The sequence below is a fragment of the Bidens hawaiensis genome, unplaced genomic scaffold (genome assembly GCF_021521415.1).
Source record: "Bidens hawaiensis isolate Kalapana, Puna unplaced genomic scaffold, B.hawaiensis_p1.1 tig00037740_1, whole genome shotgun sequence".
NCBI lineage: Eukaryota > Viridiplantae > Streptophyta > Magnoliopsida > Asterales > Asteraceae > Bidens > Bidens hawaiensis.
The window spans coordinates 144800-166976 of record NW_027496609.1 but is presented as its reverse complement, the minus strand read 5'-3'; the positions used below and the strand labels follow the sequence as shown (position 1 = coordinate 166976).

General features: G+C 35.0%; 1 protein-coding gene and 1 pseudogene across 2 annotated transcripts; one reads left to right on the top strand and one right to left on the bottom strand.

Moving 5' to 3' along the window:
- The first annotated feature begins 4505 nt into the window (after positions 1 to 4505).
- On the top strand, positions 4506 to 16603 carry LOC143589704 (mediator of RNA polymerase II transcription subunit 12-like; annotated as a pseudogene). Its single transcript, XR_013145331.1, has 13 exons — positions 4506 to 4637; positions 6636 to 6803; positions 6911 to 6970; positions 7125 to 7230; positions 7312 to 7380; positions 7452 to 7505; positions 7635 to 7742; positions 7822 to 7971; positions 8041 to 8385; positions 8471 to 10663; positions 11510 to 14032; positions 14116 to 14392; positions 15752 to 16603. The product of XR_013145331.1 is annotated as a mediator of RNA polymerase II transcription subunit 12-like (transcript).
- A 1206-nt stretch (positions 16604 to 17809) lies between these two features.
- Positions 17810 to 21362, bottom strand: LOC143589708 (rop guanine nucleotide exchange factor 2-like). The gene is made up of 7 exons (XM_077070396.1): positions 21098 to 21362; positions 20122 to 20238; positions 19892 to 20046; positions 19441 to 19515; positions 18428 to 18721; positions 18016 to 18348; positions 17810 to 17938 (listed from the first exon to the last, which is right to left on the bottom strand). The coding sequence occupies exons 1-7, from the start codon at positions 21357 to 21359 to the stop codon at positions 17810 to 17812; spliced, it is 1365 nt and encodes a 454-aa protein (XP_076926511.1). The 5' UTR covers positions 21360 to 21362.
- Between the last annotated feature and the right edge of the window lie 815 nt (positions 21363 to 22177).

The window sequence follows — 22177 nt, the reverse complement described above, 5'->3', positions numbered from 1 at the left end:
TCATCTTTATAGGTTTGGAAACTCATGATCTCCATAGGTTTCTAACATATGAGCCTTTAAAGCTTTCTTCTTCATCAACTCTTCTTGCATGCACGCATTTTCCTTTGAATTTTATAGCTTGTATTTTTTCTAGCTTTTTTCAAATAAGGCACATAGCCTATTATATATACAAGAGTTAAGAGTGACTAAAATTTACTTAATTAGAATTTAATAATCTAATAAAAGCTAATTAATTGTCATAAAAAGGCTTTACTCAAGAGTTTCATGACTATATGAAGAGTTTAATATTAATTATTATAATTAATCTTCATTCACAATATTCTATTTTTCCAACAGTTCACACTTGATGTTTTAGAAACAAAGTTTTTATGGAATGATTTTGATGACTATGGAATGGAACACGTTTGTTTTGAAGACATGGTTCTTCATATGATTTCGGTTCATCTTGAGTTGACATGTGATTTCTTTGTTGGATCTTATTCCATTTTTGCAACTCTATTGTGGAAACCTAGGGGCAAAATAGGTTTTTAAAACCTTCTAACTTGTTATAAGAAAACTAATTTTGTTTGTAGACTCTTTTGCAACTCAATAAGTAAAATAAGCAAATAAGTGAAGAGTTAAAGAGATAGAGATGGTAAAATCAATTTATAAAGGTTTAAATGGATGTTAACTAAGTCATCATACATTTTCTCTCTGATTCTCTTTTCAGTAGTTACTCCACTAAATGTTTCTCTTGAACGGAAGAGACCGTTGGTACAACATTGCATAGGCCAATGTAGTTATCACATTCTTCAATACTATTCCAAGATGGTATGTCATTACACTTCTACAAACATTCACTATGTCAAGATTGTGAAACGTTATAGCACTATATTAAGATATTGGTTAAATTCTCAACAATAAAACAACACTATATCACGATAGTATTCTTCTCTCAAATCATCAATTAATTAGTGATGAATAAATTACAAACAAATCACTAGCACCACACTAGTGATGCCCCCACTCTTATACAAAGAATATGAATGGTGTTGTAGAACCTCGTACCTTTTTTATTTGTTTTTTCTTCATGATCTCTTTTCTTTAGATTGATGTCAAATATAAAGAATATTAAAGAGATATACATATTAAGTATTTATATATAAAATTTTAGAGCAATATGGGCGAGAAAAATGGGTTGCAGTGGCTTCTATTTATAGGCACAAGAACGCAACACCTGGCTAGTGACCCGATTCATCGACCGTGGACGTCTAATCGACATAGCATGGGTAATTGTGTTTTTGACCACTGTGTCAGGTCTTGTCCAGTTTTGCAAGCCATTTTATATGGATTTGGACTTGTTATTGAGTTTCCAATGTAACTAGATCAACAAGTCCTTTTCAAAAGATTTTATAACCATTTTTGTGAGCGTACACTTTTGTATGATGGTTCTCTAAATCTCTAAGCCATTTATTTAGAGAACTTTGGCTAAAATTTATGAAATTTCTTTTGTATTTTGTAAAATCCCATTTTATAGAAACTTGTATAAGATGTAGCTTTGGTTTTAACTTCTTTTAGGATTACAACATATCTAATGTTGCATATCCATCATGTGAGCTTTTTGCGTTTCTTGGACTTCATATATATGAACACTTGATATGCAATGAGCATTTGTTATCGACTTAAGATGGTTCATTAAGTGTTAAGAGACATGCATGTGACATATAATTATCAATAATAAAAAAAATAACATTATAAGCCATTTTAATGTAGATCATTGTCAAAACTAACGATTAATGAAAGTTGAACTATTGTTTTTCCGACAACTATGTAACTCCTTGCTTCTTATTTTGATTTCTGAGGGTTTTGTTATCACTACTTATGATTTTGATCATTTGATTGTTTGTTAATTTGTAAAACTAACTCGAAATACGAATTTTGTTCGATTCGGATTTTGGAATTATGAATCAATTTGGTTTGGTTTGGTTTCTAAAGTAATCTATTTATTTGGTTTAATTTTAGTGAAAGAAATGAAAAAAACAAGTTTATGATAATGAAATATGACTATTGAGATTGAAACAAATTTTAGGCTACTTGTTGTGTTGAGGCTTTAAATGTCAAGTTAAAGCACCACGTTGTATGTAGTGGAACCTTAACTAGCACACCACTTTAAAACCACATTGTTGTTTAAAGCCTTGTCATCATGTTAAAGCCCCATCATTTCCTTGTTAAAACCTTTGAACCCCATTTTTTTATCATTTGTTGTCCCGTTAACGTGCTAAAGCCTCACCCTTTACCGTCCTGGCTTTAACACCCTGATACAGTGTGTGCGGTGTTAAGGCCGGACCACATCAGATTTGGCGCTCCTTAAAGCCCCACTGGACATGTAAGTCAAATATAATGGATTCCAGTGGAATTCATACCTTTCATCAACACATGGAAGAAAACTTAATTCTTGTGAGTGAAAGAGTTTGATATAAAGAATTCCATTTCAACCTTATCTTATTGAACCAAACATAAGTTATTTCCGATTCTAACTTCACTCAATTAGATTTGGTGGACCAAATGGTCCTAAGCCAGTGCATCACATGCTACTAAAATGTGACCTAGGTTTTCATATCCTAAATTTGGTTGTTTTAAAGTATTAAAGAATTTGATGTAGTCTAGTACTTGATGAAATGACTACTTTCGGGTGATGCCTATCGGGCTTCCAATCGAGTTTAATATATTTATTAACACAAGTGATAAAAAGTAAAAATAAACTATTTAGTGTTATTCGGATATGGACCCAAAACTTATGAAATATTTTTTAGAAATAAATTAATCAACTGATAGCGATCCAATTGTGTATTGCCTGCCTATTGTTTTGAGAACAATGTACAGGTGCCAATTATATGGAAAATGGGAAATTAATCAATAGAGGAACGTGGAACAATTAGAAACTAATGGAGATAAAACAGGAAAATAAATAAATAAAATTTATATTTAAAGATAAATATATATAAAAGTTGTGTCGGGCACATCGGGTATATAATCGGGTAAATGGGTCAATGTTATCAGGTAATCGAATATATTTCAAATACCAAACCCATGCAAAATTTCAAAACTAATCTCAAACTCGTCCCAAACCCTAATGGATCGTATTACCCGTCCCAATTGTGTCGGGTTTTCCCATCGGGTTCGAGTTTTATCGCCATCCATACCAGGAGATTGATGAAAACAACCGGCCAAAGTTAGTGATTAGCTATGCTTTTTAAGCACTCATCACTACAGAAGCAATCCCCTCTCTGATAAATCCTTACTCGACGTAATTAAGGCCTATTCAAAAAGCCATGAAACATGTTGGTTTCTCACATAAACTTTAGTGAGTAGCGGCTGCTTGAGATAGGGCGATCCCAGAATGAATCCTCTCTACAACATAAACTCCTGCTAAATGAATGCCTTTGCTTTGACTTTGAAAGTCTTTCTATTCCCAATTCAACTCCTCTAGGGCGGGCACCTGTAACCGAATTTCCTCGACTTTAATTAATTGTTTGTATCATTAATGCTTATCCACGCATATAATTACCCTTTGACTCCGAAAGACTCTTTCATTCATACGTGATACATAAATATCTTTAATGCGAAACGTTCAAGATTACCCTTTCCTATACACATTCAATTCAATTTCAACCGCTCTAATTTGTTCATCATCTTAATAATAATAATAATATATAATATATATATAAACGAAACCTTTAAAAGTTTTCTGGTTGCTTCCTATAATTTCTCAAGCTACCAGATTGCTTTATTTGTAAATAGAGGTTTCTCATGCATTTGACCCGAATTCACGAACATGGGTCTTACCAAACCCAGATAGCCTTTAAACGGGTTATATAACATCTCATATATTAAAAATTAATCTTATCAAATATTTGATATGAAAATCCTATAAAATAGGAATGTACTAAAAATTAATATTCGATTTAAATGTATATATATATTAAATATATATAAATGAAACCTTTAAAAGCTCTCTGGTTGCTTCCTACAATTTCTCAAGCTTCCAGATTACTTTATATATGTTACTTATAATTAAGAAACAATTTTGTAAAAAAAATAAGCGAGTCATAGGTCTCACCAAACCCAGATAAGTTTTAAAACGGGTTATAGCATCAAATTTATTTGTGAAATTCTTTCTTCATTAAACCCTAATTATATTATTAATTTCTTATAATAAATAAAATTAAAATCTAGAAAAATATATAAATATTATAAACGAACAATGCAGAACGACTCCCGTAATACGAGGATAAAAAACTAGCGATAACAATAATAATAGTAAAAAAAATAATAAAAGTAAAAATGAAAAAGTGGGTCAAAGCCCCAATGTATCTGATATATCTGCATATACACACACACATATACACGATTCATCTTCCCCAAATTTTCAAATCCCTAATTTCATCTTCTTCACCAATACTATTATTATCAATCAAATTAAACAAATTCAGCTTCATAATTATCACATCGTCCACTTTCCCCTTCTTCAAAACCCTAATTTCACTCTCTTCAATCACAAACCCTAATTTTCCGTCATCGAACTTACGGCAACTCTCTTCTGCATGGTTCGAACTTGATTTAGGGTTTATTCGTCAATCTTCTGCTCGATTCCAAAGGTACGGCTGGTTTCCACTCATCTAGTCGATTCAATTTGACTTCAATTTAAGCTGATTTTGTTGTTGTGTTGCGTGTGAGCTGATGTTGTTGTTAGTACAGTTGCAGTGTGTGTATTGTGATCTGATTGGTTGATTTATGGTTTCTGTGATAATCAGTGACTGGTGGATTGTAAAACTTATGGTTCGGTTCGGCTTATTCAGTTAATTTTTTTGGTTAATTTAGGTTAATATCCAAAATCAAATTTAGGCTGAAATTTTTACTTAGAAATACATGAAATGGAGGTATAAATACATGAAATACATCGAATTAAGTTAATTTTGTTGTTGTTGTTGTGAATAAAGCTGATGTTTTTAGTACAGTTGTTGGAGTGTTGATTGATTAATGGTTTCTGTGATAATCAGTGACTGATGGATTGTAAAACTTACGGTTTGGTTCGGTTTATTCAGTTCATTCTTCGGTTTCGGTTAATTTAGGTTAATATTTAAAATCAAATTTAGGCTGAAATTTTTACTTAGAAATACATGAAATGGAGGTATAAATACATGAAATACATCAAATTAAGTTAATTTTATTGCTGTGTTGTGAATAAAGCTGATGTTTTTAGTACGGCTGTTGTTGATTGATTAATGGTTTCTGTGATAATCAGTGACTGATGGATTGTATACATGTTTAGTTATTAAAAAATGTTAAACCTTGCTTATAATCGTAGGTTAGATTTTAGGGCATACGTGTATGTGCTTGGTTATTGTAATGATTTTCTTTTTAAAAACTTGTGTAGTGTGTGGACTTAAGAGTGAAGAGGTGAAAACCTAATTATGCTTGGATTGTATACATGTTTAATTATTAAAATGTGTTAAACCTTGCTTATAATCATAGGTTAGATTTTAGGGCATACATGCATGTGCTTGGTTATTGTAATGATTTTCTTTTTAAAAACTTGTGTAGTGTGTGGACTTAAGAGTGAAGAGGTGAAAACCTAATTATGCTTGGAGATATTGGCATTATTTGATCAGCATTTATTGAGCTGATAACTTTGTTCTAGGTTTATGCTTCATATGTGTTAGTCATATGCTTTTATTTCAAAATGTTTTTAATAAAAGTCTTTTTATTTTTGACACGTGGAAGGTGGCCGATTGTTTTTTTTAATCTTTTTTTATTTACGTGGTTGTTATATTTGATTTTTGAAACCTTTAAACATTTAATGTTCTCTCTTTTTTAATGAACAACGCCATATCATTATGGTAACCTATCAAATAGGTAAAAAAATAACTATAATTGAAACAAAAAAAAGCTCGCGTGCCCTAAATGAAACGGTGCTGAAAGTTCGTTGCATTTCTATGAAGGTATCCCGTTTTGTTAAGTGATGAAAACCTAATTATGCTTGTATATCTTTATATTCTTTGATCTGCATTCATCGAGTTGAAACTAAAATTGTAGGTTTATGCATTGTATGTGTAGTTTTGTGCTGCTCACAAGTTTTGATACAAAATATCTGACTTTGGGCACACGCACGGTGTCCAATTTCTGTTTTTTACTTAATTAATGTCTCGGTGTGGAGAGGATGTTTTTGGTAGGTGATGATGTTTAACTCTAGTTTTATTGGGAAACTTAGTTTGGAATTTAAGTTAATAAGAGTATTGTATGGATCACTTTATTTATTATATGGATTTATGTTTAGGTATGGTGCGTAACATGGTAGTTCTTCAAATGTATCAAACTTTTGCCTTTAGCATCATTGATTGAAATTCAGCTCCTTAGTAGTTCCAACAAGATTTCATCATTTATATCAATACTTAACCTTGCGTTTGACTATGCAAAGGTTAGTTACGTGATATAGATATACTTGTTTTGGAGCTTTAAGGAACTCATATTGTGCCAACGCGTCATCTAATAAGTAAACGCATGTTGGTGGAAGGTGCTTCTGCAAATAATCTTTGTATACGGAGACAACAGATTGGCAGTATTTAATTAAACGTTATTAACATGGCAATTTGCAGTGATTCAATGTGTGAGACAGTATGCGGGCCATAGTTTGGAGCAATGCAAAGGTATCATGCTACCAACTGCACTAGTGCAGTCAATAACAGTGCGGTTGGTGGCTCATTAGGCAGAGATACTTCTCGAGCTGAGTCATCTGCACTTCCTGCTAACTTTTCATCAAATCGGTATTTAGTTTTCGTCTCTTTAACATATATGCAAATGCATCTTCTGCAATATATTTCTGCAAATGTATCGTCTTGTAATATATTTCTTTCCTGTTTTTATCTTATAGACGTTCCTCACAACTTGCACCATACAAATTGAAGTGTGAGAAAGATCCCCTGAATTCAAGGTAGTTTTTATATTCTTCTATATTTGCGGATCAGTAAGTACTTCCACAAGATTTATATTTTATTTTGATATTAGAAGCATGTGTTTTTTTCCTGGTTTTGCATAAAAAATTGTACTTTTAAATTGTTATTGAATTATTATCCTTTTGTTGCTAGGCTTCCACCTCCTGATTTTCACCCGTCAACTACAAACTGTCCTGAGGAGACGCTTACAAAGGACTATGTGCTTGCTGGATACAGAGAGACAGTTGAGGGACTTGAGGTATGCTGTAGGAACTATTTATGGGTTAATCTGTCAGTGATGCCATATTTATTTGTAACTGTTTTAAGCGTGCTTTTACAGGAGTCCAGAGAGATATCTTTATCACAGATTTCAACTTTCACCAAGCCCGTTATTCTAAAGTGCAAGGAGGTAATATTTTACAATTTGAGTCTTTTCAGTTATCACATCATTCTGACTCGACACATTATACTATTCTGTAGGCAATCAGAAAATATCACAGAGCAATCAATGAATCTCGTGCTCAAAAACGCAAGGTATTAATTATGCTTTATGCTTCCATCTATGATATGTACTGCAATCTATATAGTGTTACTACTTCAGCCAGTTATTATATAATCATATAACTGTTAAATTGAATGCTTGAAGTATATTTATGTATGCAGGCTGGTCAAGTTTATGGTGTACCTCTTACTGGTAATTTATTGAGTAAGCCAGGTGCTTTCCCAGAACAGAAAGCCAGTGGCGAAGATTTTCGAAAGAAATGGATCGAGGTTTGTTCTTCGGTTATTAATGAGATAACTAAATTATCTTACTACCCTTGTATTTAAAAAACTCTTTGATGCATTACAGGGTTTGTCCCAACAACATAAACATTTGCGGTCACTGGCGGATCATGTTCCTCATGGTTATAGAAAGAAAGCACTTTTTGAAGTTCTTATTAGAAACAACGTGCCATTACTAAGGGCAACTTGGTTTATCAAAGTTACATATCTTAATCAGGTACAAGTTATTATTACACATGTACCATAATCCTTATATATTTATTTATTTATTCATGTATTAATGCAGGTTCGACCCGGATCTTCTAGTACGTCTTCAGCGTCACCTGATAAATCTCGGCTTTCTCGCTCAGAACAGTGGACGAAAGATGTTATTGAGTATTTACAGCAACTTTTGGATGAATTTGTCCACAAGATAAATTCCCATTCTACCCTCCATGTTAAGGACCGATCACCTCAGTTTGCTTATGGTGGGTCCATCCAACACAAGAATGACTCGGTGTCAGCAGTTGATGGTGAGGAACCATCTTTGCATTTCAAGTGGTGGTATGTGGTGCGACTCATACAGTGGCACTATGCCGAAGGGTTGCTTCTCCCTTCTTTAATCATTGACTGGGTTCTGAATCAACTGCAGGTACCGACTCTAAACAAGTTTGGCTCAAACTGGTTTTTTTGACCCGTTTCTTTTCAAACTAAAGAAATGAACTTTTTATTTGCAGGAGAAGGAATTACTTGTGGTATTGCAATTGCTACTTCCTATCATATATGTTGTTATCGAAACTATGGTTTTATCTCAAAATTACGTTCATACCCTTGTGGGAATAGCGGTTCGGTTTATCCAAGAACCGTCTCCAGGTGGTTCAGATCTCGTGGATAACTCAAGAAGGGCGTACACTATCTCGGCTTTGGTTGAAATTCTTCGGTATTTAATACTCGCAGTCCCTGATACTTTTGTTGCCCAAAATTGCTTTCCGCTTCCTTCGTGTGTGGTTTCAAATGCAGCAAATGATAGTAGTTTAATCACACGTGTAAGTGGTGAAGGTGGGAATAAAGGGCAGCAACAGTTATCCTTTAACTCGGTTGTTTATTCAGTTCAGAAACGTGCCATCGATCTTTCAAGAGCTGCAAAACCGGGCTATTCGGGTCATAATGTGGCGAAAGCACTACATGAGCTAGATAAAGCTCTTGTACATGGAGATATTACGATTGCTTATAAGTGTATGTTTGAAGATTTTGGTGATGAAACTATTGATAAAAGGTGGATTGCTGATGTCAGCACATGTTTACAGTCATCTCTGAAGTGGATTGGTACAACACGGTCTTCATTCATGTGTTCTGTGTTTTTTATTTGCGAGTGGGCCACTTGTGATTTTCGGGATTTTCGAGTGGGCCCGCCTCATGGGATTAGATTCAGTGGGAAACGAGATTTTTCTCAGGTATATGTTGCCACCCCGGCTTCTAGAAATGAAATTAAGAAACATGCGAAGGTCTAAGTCAAAACACGGCATTAGAAAAGTCAAAGACCTGTCACATTTTTTTCAAAGTCCAGGACCGCTACATGATATCGTTGTGTGCTGGATTGATCAACACCAAGCCCAAAATGGGGAAGGTTTTAAACGTGTTCAGCTACTCATGAATGAACTCATTCGGTCAGGACTTTTCTATCCTCAGGCATACGTGAGGGAGCTTATTGTTAGTGGAATCATGGGTTGGAATGCCTCGGTGGTTGACTTTGACAGAAAGAGGAGACACTATAAACTCTTGAAACATCTTCCTGGTTCATACATTCAAGGTGCACTCCAAGAAGCACAAATCGCGGAAGCGTCTCTTATATCTGAAGCCATGCATATTTACTCAAATGAACGGCGTCTCTTGCTTCATGAACTTGTTGACCACCCAAAAAATAGTACCGTTGCAAATAAGCAAAAAAACCATCAAAAGTTTGTAAAGGATCCGTGGCAAACACTTCCATCACCATCACCAGGATTCGATTCGTTATCGAATAAAAATGCCAATAAAAAGATTGAAGAATTAATGGATTCTATTGCCGTTTTGCTTCATTTTTCAAGCTCCCATTCTACCCCCGACGAGTCTCAGGGTGTTAAACGACCCACTGGGTCAATGGTGACCAGTGAAGGAACACCTGGATGTGAAGAATGCAGACGAGCTAAAAGACAAAAAGTAGAAGAAAAGAGTCCATGTCTCTCTGATGATGAAGACATTTGGTGGGTTAAGAAGGGTGTTACTCTTAAATCAATGGAGTCTTTTAGAGCAATTGAGCCACCTGTCAAACCAGTCAAACAAGCCACGCGAGGCAGACAAAAGACAGTCCGCAAGACTTCAAGTTTGGCTCAGTTAGCCGCTGCCCGAATCGAGGGTAGCCAGGGTGCATCCACTAGTCATCAATGTGATAGCAGAGTAAACTGTCCTCACCACCGAAATGCAAACGGTAATGAACCTGATGTTTCAAAAACAAACGATTCAATTAAAGCCGCTCATTTGGGAGATGTTTCTTCCATTGGGAATGCTCTAAAACGGGCACCATTAGATGAAAAACGGGTCGTTGTTGTGTGGTTGATGGATACGGTAAGGCAGCTCGTTGACGAGGCTAGTAAGGTTACTGAGAATGCACCGAAAGTTGGGCAGTTTGGTAGGAATTTGTCTCGGGTTGATGATAAAGGGTTGACAAAATGGAAACTTGGTGAAGATGAGTTGTCAACCATCTTGTATTTAATGGATGTTTGTGATGATTTGGCTTCTGCAGCCCGGTTTCTTGTTTGGTTGTTGCCTAAAATTTCTATCAACCCGATTCCTACAGTTCATAGTGGAAGGAATGTTATGATTGTACAAAGGAGTGTTGAAAACCAACCATGTACGGTTGGGGAGACGTTTATTTTGTCATCTCTCAGAAGGTTCTCTCTCTTTACAATACGGGTTGGGTAATGGGTCAAATTAGGTCCAGGTTGGAGAAAAAGTTTTTTTTTTTTCCGAACAGGCTTGCAAACGGACCTGGTGGCTAGGCTTGCAAACAAACTGAACGAACACGAACATAGCATGTTTGTGTTTGTTCATTTAATTTTAACGGAACAAACGATCACGATCGAGCACGAACAATAAAAGAACGGTTTATTCTTGTTAAGAAAATTAGTGTGTTCGTTTATGCTCATTCGTTACTAAATGAACAGTTCACAAGCACTAGTGAATGAACATAACTAAATATAGATGAGCCATAACTAAGCTAACACCAATTAAAAGTAAATATTAACATAAGTATATTGGACCTAAATATTGTTAAAACTAGACTAAATTATAATAGGCCTAAAAAATTTAGATGATTATGTAAATAAATTAACTTAAATGTAAATTAAGGAACATAAATGTAAACTGATAAACATAAATGTACGTAACAAACAAGAATTAATGGACATAAAGGAACTAATGTTCGTGAACCTAAATGAACGAACAAGACATGTGTTCATGTTCATTTGTTAAGCTTAATGGACAAAACATTTGTTTGTGTTTGGTTTGTTCACAGGCCTACTGGTGGTTCGTCCCACAGACTTCTTTATCGACTTCTATATCTAATTTTAAAGTAAATCTTTATAGGCAATTAGGTACTTATGATTATAGAAACATTTTTATATTACAATAATCTAAATCATTGAATATAACAGTTTTGTAGCTTGTAATGCTGTATGCGTTAATTTTATATTTATATTGTAAAGATTCTCGATATGAATTATTAAACTGTTGTGCAGGTATGAGAACGTACTTGCTGCAGCCAATCTTATACCGGAAACATTATCCTCCATGATGCATCGTGCTTCGGCAGTTATGTCATCTAATGGACGGGTTTCTGGTTCAGCAGCTTTAGTCTTTGCCCGCCAGATGTTAAAGAAATATGGCCACGTGACAACTGTTGCTGACTGGATAAAAACCTTCAAGCCCACAGCTGATAAAAGACTCGTTATGGAACTTGAATCTGGAAGATCATCAGATGGAGAATTCGGTTTCCCACTTGGCGTTCCCGCAGGCGTTCAAGATTTTGATGATTTTTTACTTAAAAAAGTAACCGGTGTTCGAATTTCACGGGTCGGGGTAAGCATGCGCGATACAGTTCAAAGGGTTATAGATGAAGCAATTCCTGCTTTTCATGGTCAAGAAAAGAAGGCTTTTACAATGAAAAAACCGACAGTTGAAAAACTTGATGACATGCACCCGATAGCCCAACAGGTTGTAAAAGGGCTGTTGGATTGCATGAGACAAACGGGTGGGGCGGCCCAAGAAGGCGACCCGACTTTAGTAGCATTTGCGGTTTCTGCCATTGTTAGTAATATTGGGCAGGTGATTGGTAAGATTACCGACATAACCCCGGTTTCATTAAACTTTGCACGGCACCTTTTACGGGTTCATCTCACATGTTTGTCACTGCTAAAAGATGCACTTGGTGAACGTCAAAGTCGGGTTTTTGAAATTGCTCTTGCAACCGAAGCTTCTTCTGCATTAACCCAAGTTTTCTCGCCTCCAAAAACCTCCCGCGGTCAACTACAACTTTCGCCTGAAACATGTGACTCGATGTCGGAAAACCCGATGCTTTCAAAAGCTGCTAAAATGACAGGTGCGGTTTCTGCACTTGTTATTGAAGCTGTTCTTCAAGGTATAACTACCCTTGAAAGAATGGTAACTGTTTTGAGATTAAAAGATGGGATAAATGTGATACAGTTTCTAAAGAGCACACGGTCTAATTCCAACGGGCATGTACGGTCTATAAGCGATTTCAAAACTGATAATTTGGTTGAAGTTTCAGTTCATTGGTTTAGGGTTCTTATTGGGAACTGCAGGACCGTTTCCGATGGATTTATAGTTGAGCTTTTGGGTGAATCTTCCATTGTAGCGTTAACAAGACTTCAAAGAATGCTTCCTATTGACCTTGTTTTTCCACCTGCTTTTGCAATTTTAGGATTTTTGGTATGGAAACGGTTCATTCTTAATGCAAATGTTATGGCCCGTGACAACATTTCACAGTTATTTCATTCTTTAAAATCGGCTTTTAGTGAAGCTATAAAGCATTTGCCTTTTCGTGATGTATGCATGAGAGAATGTGCTACTTTATATGATCTTGTAGTAGCGGACACTAGTGACTCTGAGTTTGCTGTCATGTTGGACTCGAGTGGGCCCGATACGCATTCAAAAATTTCTGCTTTTGTCCCTCTACGAGCCCGAGTCTTTCTAAACTCCATCATCGATTGTCAATTACCCAACGAAATCATTTCTCACGACGACATGAATCGAGCTTCCGGGCACACTGATTTAAATGAGATGAAGCTTCGTGATAAGATTGTTCATATTCTTTACACTTTGCAGCCGGCAAAGTTTCATTGGCAATGGGTTGAGCTTAGACTGTTATTAAACGAGCAAGCCCTAATTGGAAAACTTGAAACCCGTGACACTTCGTTAGTAGATGCTTTAAGATCATTATCACCAAACAATGAAAGTGCCGGGACTTCCGAGAATGAAAATAACTTTATTCAGATGGTGTTGACCCGACTGCTGGTGAGACCGGATGCTGCTCCTCTTTTTTCAGAGGTAGTGCACCGTCTCGGGAGGTTGTTAGAGGACGGTGTACTTCAGCAGGCAAAATGGTTTTTAAGAGGTCACGATGTTCTGTTTGGTCGGAAATCTATCCGACAACGGTTAATTAATATAGCCGAGAGTAAAGGTCTGTCAACCAAGATTCAGTTTTCAAAACCGTGGGGTTGGTGTGGTTCATCTTCAATTCCCGGGCCCGTTAAAAAGGGAAACAAGAGAAAGTTTGAGACGGTTTCTTTTGAGGAAGGGGAGGTAGTTGATGATGGAAATGGGCCTGACACAAAACGACATGCTTCTAGAACATTTGGGCCAGGTTCAGATGTTGAAGCCTTTATAGTTAGTCAACAGCACGTGACTGAAAAAGCGTTAATTGAATTACTTCTTCCGTGCATTGACCAAAGCTCAGATGACTCGCGGGTTACTTTTGCTAATGATATAATTAAGCAGATGAATGATATTGAACAGCAGATAAGTAATGTTACTCATGGAGTTAATAAACAAGCGGGCTCCATTGAAGGACCTGTGACTAAAGTGAATACCCGTAAGGGTTTAAGAGGAGGTAGTCCTGCATTGTCCCGACGTCCCGCAGGACCTGTTGAAATGATGCTGCCGTCCCCGTCTGCGTTACGGGCTTCGATATCATTGCGTTTACAGCTACTTCTAAGATTACTTCCTTCAATCTGTGCCGATGGGTAAGTTTAGATAGAGGTTTGTTAACTTTTCATGAGGTTTGTTAACTTTTCATTTTTATAAACCCATGTCTTTGATTTGTCAGGGATCCATCATTTCGTAATGTGAGGCACATGCTAGCTTCGGTGGTCCTTCGTCTTCTTGGAAGTAGGGTTATTCATGAGGATGCAGATCTTTGTAATCCAACTTCTGCAACCGCTGATCTGGGTGAAAGTCTCTATGATCGTTTATTATTGGTTCTACATGCACTCTTGAGCACCTCAAATCCCTACTGGCTCAGGTCAAAGTTTAATTCTAAGTCTACCCCTGAAGGTTCTAGGGACTCGAGTCCATATGATCGTGAAGTTGCAGAAAGTTTACAGGTTTGTATATTGTAAAATGACAACAATACCCTTTAGTTTTTCTTTCATCTAATTGTCACCTTTTGAAATAGTTATACAAGGGTGTTTTTGTCTTCTAAAAGCATTTCATCAATAAGCATGCTTAATTACTTCGTTTAGTCTTGTAAAAAAACTTAGCGTTTAGTAAACCGTTTGGTGGGGGGAATTCATTTATGTTTGATTATTTAATGAATGAACGAACATGAACAAATTTTTTTTGGTCTTTTAGTTAAACGACGCATGTCTTGATCGCTGGTTTACGTTTGTTCAATAATGTTCGTTTGTTTACGTTCTTTTACGCTTGTTACTTATGTTTCCTTAAGCTTGTCTGATTGCAATTGCCGATATATTCATTTAATTTTTAGGCCCAGTACAATGTAGTATAGTTTTTGTAACTTTTTAAGCCCAACACATTGTTGTTCACATTTACTTATTAATTGGTTTTAGCCCCGTTAGATCAGTGGAAACTCTTATTATAGAGGGGGGGAGGGGTAGAGGGAGACCAAATTGACTTGGGATGAGAGGATTGGGCGTGATTTGCTAGACTTGCACCTCTCTGAGGACATGGTTGAGGATAGGAGTTCCAGGAGACGTAGCATTAAGATTAATGACCTTTAGGAGGAAGGGCTGTTTCTTGTTATAACCTTTATTATTATTGTTGTTGTTTTCATTATTATTAGTATCATCATCATTATTATTACTATTAAAATATTATTTTCTATTTAGTATTATTTGCTTAATTTTACCTTGGTTTTGTTTTAGTCTTTCTATAATGAAATGTTGCTTGAAACTTACTAATATCATATTGTTTTAGTTTACTATTTATATACTGCTATTTTTTATTTTATATAATTTTATTTTTATTTTATTTGTTTATCTATTTACTTTCGAGTTGGGGGTCTCGCCGGAAGCAACCTCTCTATCCTTAGGGATAGAGGTAGAGTTGGGGGTCTCGCCGGAAGCAACCTCTCTATCCTTAGGGATAGAGGTAAGGTTTGTCTGCATCCCACCCTCCCGGACCCCCTACTGATAGCTTAGGCTATATGTGGGAAATACTGGGTATGATGATTGATTGGTTTTAGCTTAGTTTTGTTAGTTCATCTATTTTTAGATACGCTTATTTATACCGTTTGCGAAACAACACGAACAAGAAAACTTTGTTCGCGTTCAATCGTTGTGTGGTTAAAGTTAAGCGAGGAAACAAGAACATGCTTCGGTTGTGTTCGTTCAGTTCGTTTTACAAGCCTAGCCAAGTTTTGAATTGGCAAACACTTAATAATGCATTGATAACAATAGTTGCATTTATCTATCTTAATTTTATTTTATTTTTAAATTGTACAGAATGAGTTGGATGGCATGCAGTTACCAGATGCAGTCAGATGGCGGATTCAAACCGTCATGCCAGTCGTTTTCAACACTGCAAGATTCTCAATCTCGTGCCAGCCACCTAATGTCCCGCCTTCCGCCCTAAACTTTCTACAATCAAGTGTATCACTTCCCGGGCCACATTCTGGAAATCTTAGAAATAGTCAGCGCGCCATCTCAAACGGGCCAGGAAAGTCCAGCAAGCCTGCATCTTCACAACCCGATTCCGACATAGAGACTGACCCATGGACCCTTTTGGAAGACGGAGCAGGGTCCGGCCCGTCTTCCATAAACGCAGCCGCAATTGCGGGAACCGATCATGGCAATCTCAAGGCGTCAAGCTGGCTCAAGGGTGCGGTTAGGATTAGGAGGATGGATCTGACTTACATTGGTGCTATAGACGACGACAACTGATTATAACTTTCCAAAAGTCAAAGTCAAACCCGGGTTCAGGTAATCATTAACTTGTAAAATTACCATTTTGGGTCAGCCTCCTAACCAGCAACGAGCAGTTTTCGTGGTCGATCTTATTCTTTTTTGCTCAGTCCTGAACTGTACGGTTTGGTGATTTGTTGTATATATAGGGATATCATTTGACCGACTCAAACAACAATATGTGTAAAAGAAAAAAGAAAAATGGTCAGCAGTTATCTGTTTTGTTGGATGCTTTAGGAATGCTGAGCTGGATAATATTTATATCTTGCTCTCACATACACCTGTGCATTACTGTTGTTTGATCAGGTAGAATCTAGCGCAATAAACTTGTATTACATGTAGTGAAAGTTGACTATTTTGTATTTGGATTTGACTATTTTTGCTCTAGATGCTTTGTGCTTTGTTTCATGAAAGTGGATGCATCACATGCTATTAGATGTCGTATTTTTGTAACAAGTAATGACATTGTTTCAACTGTCTGGCCGAATGAACGAAAGTCTTTTTTTAGTTTTCATCTTCTTTTGAGAAGAATTACAAGGATTTTAAAGACATTATTGTTTCATGTTCTTAAATTCTAGTAGCACATTTTTGTTGCAGTTTCTGTTGAGAAGTCTTGCGTCCCATTATATTTTGAGAAAAAATTTAAAGGATTTTAAAGAAATAAATCAAAATGGCCCTGTTATCTAGATTTTAACTTGCATTTTCATTGCATTTTTTGAACTTTTTCTTGTACCTGTGTTCCAATTTTTATATCCTTTTGCAAATACCATGTGCCCATTTTCTAAATTTTGTATTATTTCTCCATCTTTTTTTTATGATTTTTAATATCAAATGTATTTTATATATTTTTATTTAAGTTCTGTATATTCTGAAAAGCCATTGCAGATTTGAAGTCCAGATTCTAGTTTTTCTTCAAAAACTGAATATTGATTTAAACTATAAATTGAATCTTTTTATATTTGGAGTATTTAATGTCCCAATTTTATGATCTTTAATCTTACTGAACTCCAAAAAAATCTAGTTTTTTATTTTCAAGAAACACAAGATCAGATTCGTGATTTTATATAGCACTCTTATAGCTATTGTTTGTTGATTTGCAGGGTGTATAAAGAAGCGAGAAAGATCTCTTGTTTTTTTTTTCTTTCCTGTTCTTTTTCGAATTTCTTAATTTTCATCAAGACTGGGAGAGGGTTGAGATCTTGGTGGCGGTGGCAGCGTCTGCGATGGTAATTATTTATAGTAATAGTAAGCATAAGTATACATAGAGGCCCAAAAGAGTTAACTAAGTTAGAAAAAAATAAAATAATAATAAGAATACAATTTTTGTTGTCATGACGATGTAATGCAATTAAAACTTATGCATGCTTCAGCTATTGCAACAAATATGATCGAAGATGTTTAATCTAGGGTTATGAAACAACTTGCAAACAAAGCAGATTAATAACTAATTACATACAATGTTTTGAATACCAGACTAGATCCACATGTTAAACCAACTTAACAGCGAACCGGAATCAATTTTCAACCTTTAGATAAGTTCTGTTTTTGGGACCGATGGAACTTGAACCGGCCTGATTTGGTTGTCAAAATAAGTAGAGCCTAACATTCTTCTTGTTGGTCTGTCATTGATTTATCTACAAACAATACATCTTCAATCCAACCAACAATATTATATGACAAGCCTTCCAAAACCCTTGAGTAGCTTTCCAATATAGCTTGGCCCACATCCTACAAATGAAAACAATATAGCCTTTTCAAATCATTATGATTACTTTGTAAGACAAATCAAGTACCATTGTACTTACCTTATTGTATTGAATCTTGCTTCTGTCCAGTGTTGTTTGCGCAAGTTCGGGGAACCGTTGTTTCAAACTAAACAACAAAATTTCCGCTCGTTCGGCTAGGACCACATTCTTGTCACCCTCCATGTGTTCTTTAACAGTTTCCCATGATGATTTTGGATAATTTGAGCATGCTTTTGCCCTCCATGTGTACATCGAGGCCTCAACACGATCAGCCAACTCAAGTGCTTCGTGTTCTGAGCTTACGTTAAGACAATCAAGAAGATAATCAGGAGCGAATCTGTTTGTAGAAATCATGTATCGGTATATTGTATCGCCTACACTAGTTCTTCCACTCTAAAAACAAACATGTTTAAAGAGTTTAATATTCAATAATGCAGTAATATTGTTAACTTAACAACAAATAAACAAGTACCTTAGGAAGAGAAGTGATATATGAATGCGGGATTGACATATCAGAAAGAATGCTGCTGTTAATTGCCATTGCCGCTTTGTGCATTTGATTTGCGGAGTCACGTTTTTGTTTCAAATGTTTTTTGGCGGTCTCCGAGAGGCCGCCAGCAGGCACACAGGGAAGTGGGAGCCACCATTTGTCTTCAGTCCTCTGAGGCTGAGGAACTCCACGGAATGAACCGCTTCGCAAGTTTCCCGACATGCTTCCTTGTTCATCATACCAGAATTCGGTTTCTTCGAAACTATCCAATATTTCCTATAATGCAAACACAGGAACCATTTTAACAATAGTCCAAGGAAAAGCTTTCTACTAAAATACAATATGAATGCTTGCTTTTCAAGAATAGGCGGTATAGGGGTGTGTATGAAACCGAAATAATGACCTGTAACTGAAATAACCAAAATAATCGAGCCCAGCCCCAAAACCGACGGTTTAGTTTTTATTTAAGGTTCGGTTCGGTTCGGTACGGTTTTGCATGTAATCATTTTGGAAAAAAACTGCACCAAACCCGTAAAAACCAAAATGACTTCTATAAGTGAACAACAAACCAAACCCGTAAAACCAGTTTTGTATTTTGTTACCGAACTTATGGATTATAGTTTTTATTTTTAAAAGTTTAATAATTTATAAGAAATTAATAAATGGTGTAGCACAGAAATATTAGGCCCAAATGTGTATTAATCAGTTAATCGTTAATTTAAAAAAAAAAAAAAAATAGGCCTCAGATTAAGCTCAAATTCATTATTTTGGGTCAAGGGTCATTTTTTCGACCCAAAATTTCCAAGCTCAAATGACAACTGAATCCATCATGAAAGCCAAGACTGAATGTTTTCAAAAGCCCATATACTGAATTTCCGTTTTTTTTTTTGTCTGGTTTGAGCCGAACAAACGACCCAAGCATACCCTAAGTCAAGCACAAAGTTTATATTTCCATTTATCAGACAGTTTATACATATATCTTGTAATGGTCTTACTATGAGAAGTGCATCGAGCTTAATTAACGCAGGAAGGTTGATATCTATATCTGATCTCGGCCGACTCATCATCATCTGAAAATTATTCAAACAAAACCTGTCAGAAAATGCATAATAATCATGAATGGTCAACTTAACAAATTTTCTTGCATGAATGCCACAAAAGAGTTGCATATACAAGCAATTTTTTTAAAAGAACTTAAAGCTTAATTTCAAGACAAATTTACTTAAGAACAATGACCGGTTTTTCGACAATGCAAAAACATCAAGATAACAGGTTTTGTTTTCTTTCCTTTTTTTTTTTTTAAATTTGCATTTCCATCATCGCTAAGTAATATTGGCAGCTGCAGGCAAGTCTTTATTGCAAAAAAAATATTTTTTGTATTATTTGGATTACTATACTCTATACTTTATTACAAAAACATACTGCTATGAGTGGGATTATACTTACCTCCATGGATGGTTTGTTTTGTAAGTTTTGTGATGCCGGGACGAATTCAACGATGTAATCACATACAGATAGTAAGCAAGTCATTTCTCTTTTCCACATCTTCTTTTTATCCGGATACAACGGTTCTAACCTCTGGTGAGGACCAAACACCGAAACTACAATGCACAAAAGTTGAACGATAAGAAAAACTTATTTGTTGAAGAAAATAAAATATATAACTTACGAGTTACCATAAAGATTTGTTATAGCATTGGAGACGGTAACAGCAGTTGAGACTCCTTTGCCACCGCCCGACATATCTTCCCCTAACAAAAGCTTTGAAAATCTTTCTTTCATCATTTCTAGCTCTGCAGTATGCATGATTAATTGATGTAAAAATCAACCACTGATTTAACTAAATAAATTATAAGTTGATAGAACCACTGATTTAACCAATAATTTAGTATGTTGAATCTGTTTCTCATAATATATTTGATAAGGCTATAAGTAATATTGTAACCAAAATAAAATCTTGAAATTTGAGATGTTAGCCTCTTTATTCAATTATTCTTATGGCTTTCTATCAGTTACTACTGCCTACTTTCCTTTAACAAATATTACTTACATATTAGTCCTCGAAATTATTTTTTCCACTTTTTAGCTTCTTTTTTTTTTTTGATATATAAATAAAAAACTATTAAGTTTAGAATAATATCAAATTGTTTTTCCCACTTATTATTTTCATTATTAATATTATTGTTGTTGATAATTTACGTTGGTATAGAATAATACATTGAAAATATAATAATGATCATAATAATATTAATAATAAAATACTACCAAAAAACACAAAAAGACAGAAAAAAAGATAAACTTAATAGCTTTTTATTTGAAATTTTAAAAGACTATAAAATGTTCAAGGGACTAATTTGTCAATTAAAAATGTTAAAAGAAATGAAAGTTTAGGAGGGAGTATGCTTAGCCTAACACGCTAAACAATCAAGAAAGTAAAAGATTACAAAAACCGTACAATCCGTACAGATTTCAACTTCCATGAATGTAATGGATGTTTAGATTAACTCCTGCGCTAAATTTGTAACAAAGATCATATCATTTTAGATTCGAAAATATATAAGATTTATTTTGCAAAAATGCCTGAAAATCATTCTGATGAAAACTTTGTAAAAAGTTTAATAAACAACTAACTAAATCACACCGAAAACTCACCCAAATCGGTCGGTTTCTGATCACCGAGCTTATGATCCTTTCCTAGCTTATTATTATTATATCCGATTGCTCCGAATCTTGAAAGGGTTGGCCGGAAATCCGATGATCTTCCAGTACCCGAACAGCATACCGGCGAATTGCTCGTATCTGATGAGCAGCTATTAAAATCATCAGTTAACTGTTCAGACAACCCTGAAGTCTCAGAGTTAGTTCTACAATAAGAACTGCCACTGTGTGTTGAAGAAGATTGATCAAGATCCATTAAAGAAATTATTATTATTAATGATTTGGAGTTCAGTGCTGCATTTAAACAAACAGTTGGTGTGCATCAGTCAAAAATAATAATAAAAACCAATGATGTAACAGATTCAAGACATATACCATTAATCAGTAATGGTTATATAACCATTTGATTTGATATGATTATAATTCTTGAATATATATATATATATATAAGTATATAACCATGATCATATTTCAATCTGGTTGTATATATTAAACACCGGCTGTCATTGTATGTAAATGGGAACTCATTTTTTTATTGGCAACTATTTAAATAAATTAATACAATATTATAATAAATTAATAAATATTGTTACGTTCAGAAAGTCAAATACGTAGATGTGATGACACACATAATACCCGCCTTAACGTGCATGCGGTTGGTATGTGCTGCCTGTTGCGTCCGCGAGTCGACACGAATTCCATTTATGTTCGTTATGGTACCCGGTAGGTAAATCCGAACGTTGTGGCGGCGAGCGATGCGTAATTGTTCGGTGCTGGTTACGTTCATTACGGTACCATAAATAAAACAAAAAAATTACATACTTTAAACAAAAAACGAAAAAAAAAGACATTTAAAAAATTAAAGATACCTTTGCAACACCAAGCTCCGATATTTATCTTATGTTATAACTTATAACTAAATATCATGTTATAGTTATAATTATAAATATAATTATAATAGATTTTATTAGTTAACAATGAGAATATATTATTTGTTTTTAAAATAATAGTAGCAAAAGAATATTTAAAACTATATACTGTGAACAAATTTTATAAAATATATGTTAGCTATAT

Excerpts from the sequence above, each read along its gene's own strand:
- LOC143589708 (XM_077070396.1), bottom strand. The coding sequence starts at position 21,359 with ATGGATCTTGATCAATCTTCTTCAACACACAGTGGCAGTTCTTATTGT. Across the intron at positions 20,047-20,121 it reads TGCTATAACAAATCTTTATG|TTTCGGTGTTTGGTCCTCAC; the intron begins GTAACTCGTAAG and ends TGTGCATTGTAG. Across the intron at positions 18,349-18,427 it reads ATATCACTTCTCTTCCTAAG|AGTGGAAGAACTAGTGTAGG; the intron begins GTACTTGTTTAT and ends GTTTGTTTTTAG.